Source organism: Saccostrea cucullata, unplaced genomic scaffold (genome assembly GCF_032062105.1).
Source record: "Saccostrea cucullata isolate Sc308-1 unplaced genomic scaffold, CSIRO_AGI_Scuc_v1 ctg837, whole genome shotgun sequence".
In the NCBI taxonomy this organism is placed as follows: Eukaryota; Metazoa; Mollusca; class Bivalvia; order Ostreida; family Ostreidae; genus Saccostrea; species Saccostrea cuccullata.
This window is the reverse complement of record NW_026929710.1, coordinates 193,676-204,058: the sequence shown is the minus strand read 5'-3', so window position 1 is coordinate 204,058 and position 10,383 is coordinate 193,676. Positions and strand designations below refer to the sequence as shown.

Here is a 10,383-nt window from a genome sequence, read left to right as displayed (position 1 = left end):
GATAATCGCGGTAAAGAGTTTGTCATTGGTTTTATGGATAACTACATCATGGGAGGTAATCTCCAGTGCGAGCTCTTCATCACCACCGCCCGTACGACGACAGTTAGTGTAAAAGTAGACTCCCCAAAGTGTTCCAACCCTAAAATCTCCGCTTCCTTCTCTATAACAGCTGGTCAAGTTAAACAAATCCTCTTAAATTACAAAATAAGAATGATTGGATCAGCGAAAGGCAGCAAAGGTAACTCTGAAATATCTCTATTTTTAATTTCTTTCCTTTTTCTGTCTTTTTTTTTTTGGTTGATTTTCTCAATTTACATGTATACAAGTTTGATCCCAATTTTAGAATCATTACATTTATAGTCAAAAGGTTAATAAGTTAAAATGTTAATTTCAAAATATGCATCTTATTCATTTGAAAGGTATCTGGGTCACCGCCTCGGACGAGATTGTGGTTTATGGCGTTAACAAAGAACATTATTCCAATGATGGTTTTGTGGGCCTTCCCACTGATGTTTTATCCGATGAATATTATGTTGTCACGTGGTACCCTCCATACAGGCAATGTGAGTTACTGGTTGTCGGGGTAGAAGATTCCACGAAAGTCACTGTTACACTGGGACAATACATGGGAAGTAGGTATGTTACCTATAACAGAAAGAATTATAAAAAAGGCAACTCCATAACAGAGAATCTGAACAAATTCGACACTTGGCAGCTTATCACCACTGGCGACCTGAGCGGAAGTAAAATCACCTCGAATAAAAAGATATCCGTTTTCTCTGGAAACAAGAAAACAAAAATAGGCATAGGCAATTCTCAGGATCATTTGGTAGAACACATGACTCCCGTCAACACCTGGGGTAAAAAGTTCGCAACTGTCCCAATTCCGAAGAGAACCGTCGGGGATTACTTTAAATTCATTGCCAGCGAGGATAACACCAGAGTCACGATATCGGGTGGCTACTCGTCATCATTTACAATATCTAAAGCGGGAGGCGTGGTACAGAAGCTCATCTCCTCCAAAGCCTATTGTAGGGTAGTGGCAGACAAACCTATCATGCTTGTCCAATTTGTCCAATCCCAGGTAAGTTCCTCTGAACCATCTGACCCGGCCATGATGATCATTCCTCCATGTGAACAGTACGGTGCTGACTATACGTTCGCTACGCCCAAATATTCTGCCGGATCCTATGAAAATTACTTCATGTTCATTGTTGAGGAAAAGGAAGCGTCCGGTCTGAGAATTAACGGCAAAGCTTTTCCCACCAACACCGCCTTCAAGCGGATCTCTGGGACGACTCTAGTGGGGGGATACATCTCTATACCTGAGGGGACTCACACAGTTCGTCACACGTCTCCTATTGCTATTTTTGGAGGGTTTCTATACGGAAAAGCTCCTTATGAAACATATGGGTTTACCACTGGCATGAGAATGGCCAAAGTAAATGCTGTAAGTCGAAAGTTTTGTTTTTAACTTTCTTTATCATATGAGACAGAAAATGTTTATTTATTTATTTATTTCAACGTTTTTAAAAGTGAAAATGATGTTTTTATAACTTTTAAAAATGAAATTGTGTGCGAGAGGAAGAAACCTGAATAAAACTTGAACTGCGCTATTTGTATCAGCGTATAGTATTAATGTGTACTTAAAGATTTGTATTCCTACGCCGACTGTGACGGGCGACGGTATTGACAACGATTGTGACGGCAAGATTGATGAAGAATTGTGTACTCCAGAAAACAAAAACAAAGGTCAGAATTACAGTGTAGACAAAATATACTCAAGTTTTCAAGTCTACGATTATTACACGTGTCTATTATTACTGCTACTTCATTTATGTCGTTTATTTAATTAGCCACATCATTTGTTTTTTGCTGACAGATGATGACGGCGATGGAAAGATTAATGAAGACTGCGCTAAACCTCCACCAAGTGAGTCTTTCGTTGAGATTTCACAGAAAAAAAAACGTCTGTATTTGATTCTATAAAAGCATGTTGACTGACCATTTATATCGATTTTAGTTGACGGTAACTGGGCTAGTTGGACTTCCTACAGCGCATGCTCGGTGACGTGTCAGCCAACGTCTCGTAGGGTATCTGGAACTCAAACCAGAACCCGAAGCTGTTCCAACCCGGCTCCTGCTTACGATGGAAAACAGTGCGCAGGTTCAGGGACTCAAACTTCGACTTGCTCACCAACCAATCCATGCAGAGGTATGAGTCTATGATCATCATCATTATTAATTCAACAGATCATGTTTTCGAACTCTTTTGAAAAGATACAATTTCAAAGTTTCGCATATTTTTTCTTGTTCGACTCGAATTATAACATTTTTAAAAAATATTTGTTGCAGAAAGTAATTCATATATCAATGATTAATTCTAGTGGATGGAAAGTGGGGATCCTGGGGGTCGTATGGTGCATGCTCTGTGACTTGCGGAAGTGGTTCGAAATCCCGCTCAAGATCCTGTAACAACCCTGCTCCTGCAGGAGGCGGAAGTAACTGCCCTGGAAGCACTTCATCGACTGCAACTTGCACTTTGTCTGCTTGTCCAAGTAAGTTTTTTCTGAAAATTCATTCTAACCATCTTTGTTTTTTTTTTTTTTTAGATTTTAACAAGACACGTATTTGAAAAGAGCTCATAACGGTATAAAGATATCGAAGAATATCAAGCAAATCTTGAACAAGCTCAAACGAGTCTAATTATTATTGTTCATTTATTTCAGTTGACGGTAAATGGGGATCCTGGGGATCCTACGGGTCCTGTTCTAAAACTTGTGGTGGAGGGACACAATCAAGAAGTCGCTCTTGCTCTAATCCCGCCCCTAGATATGGCGGAAGATCTTGTTCTGGATCCACTTCATCGTCTCAAAGTTGTAACACTCACAACTGTCCTAGTGAGTGATTTAGAACACCTCTGCAAAATTAGTCATTTATTTTTTGACATAGGAAGTCATTCTTGCAAAATTTGACAATTTTAAAAATTCACCATCGAAATTTTCTAGGAGCTAGTATTCTTCTTTGGATAAAAATGATATAAAACCTCAAATCATGAGAAAAATTTTTTTATCCCGTGTTTAATACACCATCAATCAATGTTGTACAGTTTTTAAAAAAAAAATCCACTTATTTTGATTTATCATACTCAGGCAAAAATAATAAACACATTGTGACGTCATAACTGTGGGATATGAAAAAAATATCCAATGATATTATCCAAGGGATAAAGGGGTAAACATGGGAAAAATTATCTTATTTTATCAGTTGACGGAAAGTGGGGTTCCTGGGGCTCGCATGGCTCCTGTTCCTTGACCTGTGGTGGTGGCACACAAACCAGAAGCAGAAGCTGTAGCAACCCCGCCCCTCGATATGGCGGAAAATCTTGCGCCGGTTCTGGGACTTCGTCTCGCAGCTGCAACACAGCTAGTTGTCCAAGTAAGATAGCAAACGTATCATGAAATGGTATAAATGTATCAGATCAAGTATGTTTCTATCAACTCAATGTTTTTTTAAAGAAAGCTTGGTTCACAAAATGCAGGAACAGCAGAAATAGCCCTGTTAACATTTCCATTAGATGACAGGCAGAGCATTATATTAAAACATCATACAAACCAAGTTTCAAAGAGGAAACTTCATGCTTTCATTTTTCATTTATCTCGCCCTAACCTTCTTCAAAAAAGTCATTCTTGAATCTTGATAAACTCTGTATAGGTACATGTAGTATACTCTGTACTTTGATTTTCTTATTTTCCTTATTTATCGATCACTGAGGAGGACCTAGAATCTTTATTTTCGATAATTTCTCCAGAAGAGTAAATGTCATAGGTAAAAATCGTTAACATACAATCAATCATCATACGTTTCTCTCCAGTTGACGGTAAGTGGGGATCGTGGGGATCTTATGGGTTATGCACTTTGACCTGTGGCGGAGGAAGACAAACCAGAAGTCGGTCCTGCTCTAACCCCGCCCCTCGATATGGCGGGAAATCTTGTTCTGGATCCACTACCTCAACAAGGAGTTGTAACACACACTACTGCCCTAGTAAGGTTTAGACCTACTTGCTCAGACACCTTATTAGCATCTTTTTGTGATAACTTCAATGAGTACTTACTAGTATATTTCCAAAATCTTCACCCACTTTTTAAGGTTTAAAATGATAAAATTGTTCATGATCATTGGCGAATAGAGATATATAATCTAAAAAAATTATCAAGAACATACTGATTTAGCTTTTCAACCGTTCATTATTCAGTGATATGTCTGTTACTTTCTCATAACGTTCAGTTTTTTTTCTCTTTTCGAATTCAGTAGTTATGATAATGATGTTATTACATTCATTAGATCTACAAACAATTTTTTTTAATAACTTACCTCTAAAAATAATTTTAAAATTCCTTTTCCCAGTTGATGGTAAATGGGGATCATGGGGATCCTACGGATCGTGTTCCATCACGTGCGGCGGTGGCACACAGAGAAGATCCAGGACCTGTTCAAATCCGGCCCCAAAATATCTGGGAAAGGACTGTCCAGGGTCTTCTAGCTCTTCACGAGATTGTAACACACACAATTGTCCAAGTATGTTGAGTGTGGAAAATGAATGTGAAGTTAAATTTTGTGAAGTTTCAATAACAAAGATCTACGTTATTCTGTTTTAACAACAATCTGCCCACTCCATGCAAATCATCTATCTTTTTTGAATTTTTGCACAGTTGATGGCAAATGGGCGTCTTGGGGATCCTATGGATCTTGCACAGTTACGTGTGGTGGTGGCACACAGAGACGAAGCAGGTCCTGCTCAAATCCGGCACCAAGATATCTAGGAAAGAACTGTCCCGGATCTTCTAGCTCTTCTAGACAGTGTAACACCCACTTCTGTCCAAGTATGTTTTTCAAATAGGACCTATGCATATTGAACAAATGAGATCTGCAAAGTTTACTTACATTTTTGAAACTTTTTCTATTTCCATTGGTTACCCGCATTGTGGGACTCGTCAGTATGTTCAATGTATTTCATCTTATCCAGTTGATGGAGCCTGGACCTCGTGGGGGAGATACGGGTCCTGTACCGTGACCTGCGGGGGAGGGACTCAGGTCAGAAGTAGGTCATGTACCAACCCCCAACCTCAGTACCTCGGAAAAGACTGTGTGGGACAAACAACTTCTTCAAGGAGCTGCAACACACATCACTGTCCAAGTAAGACCAGTAACTGTAGTACTGTTGTATTTAACTAATGTCATCTTTAGTTTCACCCGTTTTTAATCTGATTGACATAGACGAAAGACGCGAAATAAAACGGGACGAAAAATTTCCTGTAAACAGAACTGTTGGTAATGACTGGAGACAAATTTTATCACAGAATAGTTTCTCATATGCATATATGGTGATATAGGCCAAAGCAAGATTTTATTAATACTTACCGATATAACAGTGGCGGAATGATACTGGGATCCTGTACTAATCAATCTGTATCTGTAGTAGGTAAACTGAAAGAAAAAAAAACATGAATCGTAAAATGTACATGTATATATGTATTTTAAGTTGACGGTTTCTGGGCCGGCTGGGGATCCTGGGCTACCTGTACAGAGACGTGTGGAGGCGGAGTCCAATCCCGATCCCGATCTTGTAGTAACCCCACTCCACAATATGGCGGAGCTTATTGTTCTGGGTTCTCTTCCGACACTCAACGATGTAACACACAAAACTGCCCAAGTAAGCACAGACTACCTCAAAAAGCCATGTTTTGAAATTTCATACACACATGCATTACAAATCTTGAGAATCTGATGTAATCAATGAATTTCAGTCAATGGAGCCTGGAATTCGTGGTCGAGATGGGGATCTTGCACGGTAACGTGTGGGGGAGGAACACAGAGGCGATCAAGAAGTTGTTCTAGTCCCACCCCTCAATACGGAGGACTGGACTGCGCTGGATCAAGAACATCCAGTCAAACCTGCAACACTCAGCACTGTCCAAGTATGCATATTATTAAGCAGCCTTAATATTAACCTACCGCTCGAAATGAGAGGGGGAGTATTCGCATAATCTGCATTATTCCTCTTCAATCCGCAGGTGTAAGATTAAACGGATTTCTTGAATTGCTTTTGTATGTCTTACATGCTATGGCAAAATTCTGCGGTAAATTTGTGATCATGTATGTAGCGTAACATCCTAAAAGTATAATGTCTTTAATTGATTTTTAATCTGTGCCCTTTTGTTTATTTTTGTTCTGATTAGTTGATGGTGGTTTCTCTAACTGGGGATCCTGGGGTACCTGCGCCGTAACTTGTGGCGGAGGAACACAGGTGCGCACGCGCAGTTGTTCTAATCCAACTCCACAATATGGCGGTGCACCATGTTCAGGGGCAACAAGTCAGAATCAAGACTGTAACACACAAGTCTGCATCAGTAAGTTTGGTCCGGAGATAAACAATTCAATTGAAATAAATTTAAATAATAAAAAAGATGTTTTACTTCCCATATCTTTTTTTTAGGGGGGGGGATTCTTGCATTTACATTCATTTGAATAAAAACAATACAATACCCCAAAATGTCTTCTACGAACTTCATCGAATGTATATTATACAGAAGTATAAAAAAATAAAACTTAATCAAATGACACTTTCGATGGATAACGTAGGGCGTTATGAGATGAGGATACATGTACATTGACCTCTTTATATTGTAATTTCGCAGTTGATGGGGCGTGGAGTACATGGGGAGCCTGGGGATCTTGCTCTGTGTCTTGTGGTGGCGGGAAAAGATCACGTGCTCGCACATGCTCCAACCCCAAACCGGCTAATGGTGGGAAATCGTGTTCCGGGTCTTTGAAAGAACTGGGAGACTGCAACAGTCAGTTTTGTCCGACACCAGCTGCGGGAACTTATGTACAGGTAAGGTATTTAGAGAAGCAGAACGCGCAGGTAAAACGGAACTAACTTCTACAAACGAGTATGCAGGCACTAGAGGCGCAGATCTAGATAGATCTGATTATACTTAGTCAGAAATACATGACGAAGAGAAGAGATATATTATCCATGTTTTAGCTAGCAATAGCAAAGATGAACACTGACTGACATACAATGGAATTGGAGGTTAGAATGAATTGTGTATACATATGCAATTAATCATTATGATAGACCACTCGATGTGATTGTTCTATTTCAGTTATGTCCCACAGGTTGGTTCACGTGTCAGTCAGGAGGCATCACGTGTATAGACAAATCATTTGTTTGTGATTGCTCAAACGATTGTGACGACGGAAGTGACGAAACAGTCGGTTACGCCGGATGTTCTGGTGCGGTGATCGCCATGTGTGCAGAAAACGGTTCAGGTTGGTAAAGTTTATGTCTTCAATTTTTTTTCTAATATTGTAAGAGTACATTTATTGGTTCAGAACTCAGAATATAAATATTATACTGATTGTGTTGACGTATTTCAGCGGAGATAGTGACGTCACCATTCATGGTTCTGTTCTTATTGATGTTGGCACTGTATCAAATGTTGTAACAAGCAGAAGAGGAGGACCGACTCGTATCATACAGAATTTTATCGCATTATATATCCAAAGATTTCATATGAAATCAAATTTGAACTCGACATTAGGTTGGTAGTGTACTATAGTTTTAAAAACTACAGAAAATACATGTACACCGAGGACAGAACAAAGTTATCAAAAGGCCAAGGCAAGACAACCAAGATGGAAGAATCGTGCATGCAGTTAAAAGTTTTGTATGGTAGGACAGAGGCAGGACTTGTCCCTTACTTAAAGGTCAGCCCTGTCTACAAAATTCGTTATTGTGTAGGTATAACGAGAACATGGCGCACTATATCACTCTGAACTGATTCAAATTTGATTTTATATGAATCTGAACATTGTTGCATATAAAAAGATTCTCTTCAATGTTTGTTGAAGTTTTTTATCATGATATTTTTCATTCGGTAATATGAATTTTGGATATTCATTGTTATTTTTCAAATTTCACCTTAATTCTAACTATGGTAGCTAGTTGTGGGAATGCTTAGGCTATATATGTGATGTTACATTCTTACTTGTTTATCTTTTACATTGAATGTTGAGCAAAAACTGTTGTTGTTTTCGATAATTGGTCATTAAATAAAGACCAGGAATGAAGTATAGAATCTGATATAATATATACTTTTCTTTATGTCATTTGGTGACTGATTGGATTTAATAGATAAAGAACACAATCAGTATAAATCAACAACACAACGATTTTAAGGGGTACCGACCCTCTGATATGACAGACAACTCTCAGAGACAGTCAGAGTACAAAATAATGTAATATAGTAGTACAGTTTTTTTTTTTTATTTAGAATTTCCTAATTTAAACCTCTGAGTAGTCAATTCGATGAAATCTAACATATGATGGAAACATTACTTTCTATTTCTTTTGCCAATCTCTTACTAATTTTTTTTTATTATATTTAACAATAAAACATTTAAATCCTACTTCAAAAGCAAGTTGTATTTTTTAAAAGTCCATTTTAATAATGGTTTAATGTTTCAAGTACTTAATACAGAATTTTTTATAAGTATGACATTTTTTTTATATGAAGAAAATTTTTGAAGAAAGATAACTCCTCCTCACAGATGTATTTTTTCTTACAACCACATACAACATTGTAATTTTCTGACTTAGGAAGCATCGCTTCATGATGTTTTCTGATATCCTGATCTGAAATAAAAATCATTTCTGAAAAAATAAGCTGCACTTCTTACATCAAACTATTTTCCATGTGGCTCAAATGTTATTGTTGTTCATGAAAATCAACATTAGAAATATTAAATTTTCTGAGTGAAATTTGATAGCAGAGGGTCGGGACCCCTTAACTTATCTTCGATATTGATTTAATTTTCCTTGATTGCTGAATATGTATGTGTTCTGAGTCAATCTAGTCTGGAACCCTAAGTACTAAATGTATCTGCCACATCTGTGGTTTTAAACATTGGGTTTCAAACACTCCTATATTTTACTCTCTAAAAGTCTCTTATGAACCTTTCAGAAATGAATTTATGTCACTTAAATGTACATTCTGCAGTACTTCGAGACACCAAAAATGAGATAAACAAATACCTTACCTAGCGATGTCTCTTCTTCTTATGGAAAAAGAGTACCAAAAGGCCCAGATTTTTACATCATTTCCTGGTTGAACGAGATGAAGCAGAGTACTAAATGGGTAGGCATTAACTGATTGGCTGAATTCAGGTATTGTAAATATTTTCATTTTAAAGTAAAAATATTAATGTTTGGAATAAATGATGGAATGAAGAAATATTACAGAAATTATAAAAATACCAGGGGAGATTGTAGGAGTGGGGATTGGAATTTTTGACAGGGTGTCATTTACTGCCGATCGCTGTAAGTTCTAAATAACTGCAAATTTGACCTATAAACGCCGCGGAACGGTATATTTGTTTCCGTGATTTTAATAAGTGCTTAGAACGAACTTTCAAATGATATCAGAGATTTGTGTGAAAGGGAATTGATAAATTACTGGGAGGGCATAAGGTTTGTATAGAGTTCTATGGGAAATTAATTGGTACTCTTTTCCCTATGTGACAGCTTTAAGCTGAATGCAATTCACCTTCGAATAATTAAGCCCGCTTATATACTTTCGCTACATCTGCTGCTTTAGATCCTCTGAACGTTTTGAAGCATTTTCCGAACACAGGAAATAACATTGGATTTAAAAGACTATTTTTGTATTTATTAAATAATTATTAACTCGATCAACGGAATTTCACTACACAATGTTAAAATTTAGGTTCTTGCATAGGCCACTGACTGTCGCTTCATTGTCCAGAAAACAGAAATGAGACCAAACAGAGACACCTCATAGCAGATGCGTGTTCACCATCAAAATATTTATGTTACGGAGAACATCGTTCCAGTTAAACCCTAGATAGAACGTTCTATCGTTAAAATGATATTGTCCTACGGACCCGGTTAACGATAGAATTCGTTCCATGTCTTCGTGATGTAGCAAAAGAAACATGGGCGATAACTCGTACTCACTATAACTCAGTGCATTTACTACGAACAATCTAGAGAGTTCCGAATGTAAACATGGCAGGTAAATTTGAAGCGAGAAAAAAACGTTGAGAAAATTAATTGGATTTTCGTCTTTAGATGGATTATTTTCTGGGATAAAAGGCATAAGCAATCTCAGAAAGGTTTGTTTTGATTAATTTGGTAGTTATTTCCAGTGCAAATCCTTTTATATTCTTCAAAATCGTTTCGGAGCGGATCCGCTCCGATTTGCTACATTGCAAGTATATGGGACGTATTCTAACTGTGGTGAGGGCTTGTACCGAGACACAGTTAGATCATTCTAACTAGTTAAACCCAGAACCAA

The 10,383-nt window shown here is 37.7% G+C and overlaps 1 protein-coding gene across 1 annotated transcript; it reads left to right on the top strand.

The window, feature by feature from the left end:
* On the top strand, positions 1-8,036 carry LOC134281953 (SCO-spondin-like). The gene is made up of 18 exons (XM_062764394.1): positions 1-238; positions 420-1,450; positions 1,653-1,752; positions 1,883-1,933; positions 2,024-2,215; positions 2,388-2,558; positions 2,730-2,900; positions 3,268-3,438; positions 3,875-4,045; positions 4,409-4,579; positions 4,714-4,884; positions 5,028-5,198; positions 5,544-5,714; positions 5,809-5,979; positions 6,241-6,411; positions 6,700-6,896; positions 7,171-7,336; positions 7,445-8,036. The coding sequence occupies exons 1-18, from the start codon at positions 34-36 to the stop codon at positions 7,510-7,512; spliced, it is 3,720 nt and encodes a 1,239-aa protein (XP_062620378.1). The 5' UTR covers positions 1-33; the 3' UTR covers positions 7,513-8,036.
* The last annotated feature ends 2,347 nt before the right edge of the window (positions 8,037-10,383 follow it).

Excerpts from the sequence above, each read along its gene's own strand:
- LOC134281953 (XM_062764394.1), top strand. The coding sequence starts at position 34 with ATGGATAACTACATCATGGGAGGTAATCTCCAGTGCGAGCTCTTCATC. Across the intron at positions 2,559-2,729 it reads CACTTTGTCTGCTTGTCCAA|TTGACGGTAAATGGGGATCC; the intron begins GTAAGTTTTTTC and ends CATTTATTTCAG. Across the intron at positions 6,412-6,699 it reads TAACACACAAGTCTGCATCA|TTGATGGGGCGTGGAGTACA; the intron begins GTAAGTTTGGTC and ends GTAATTTCGCAG.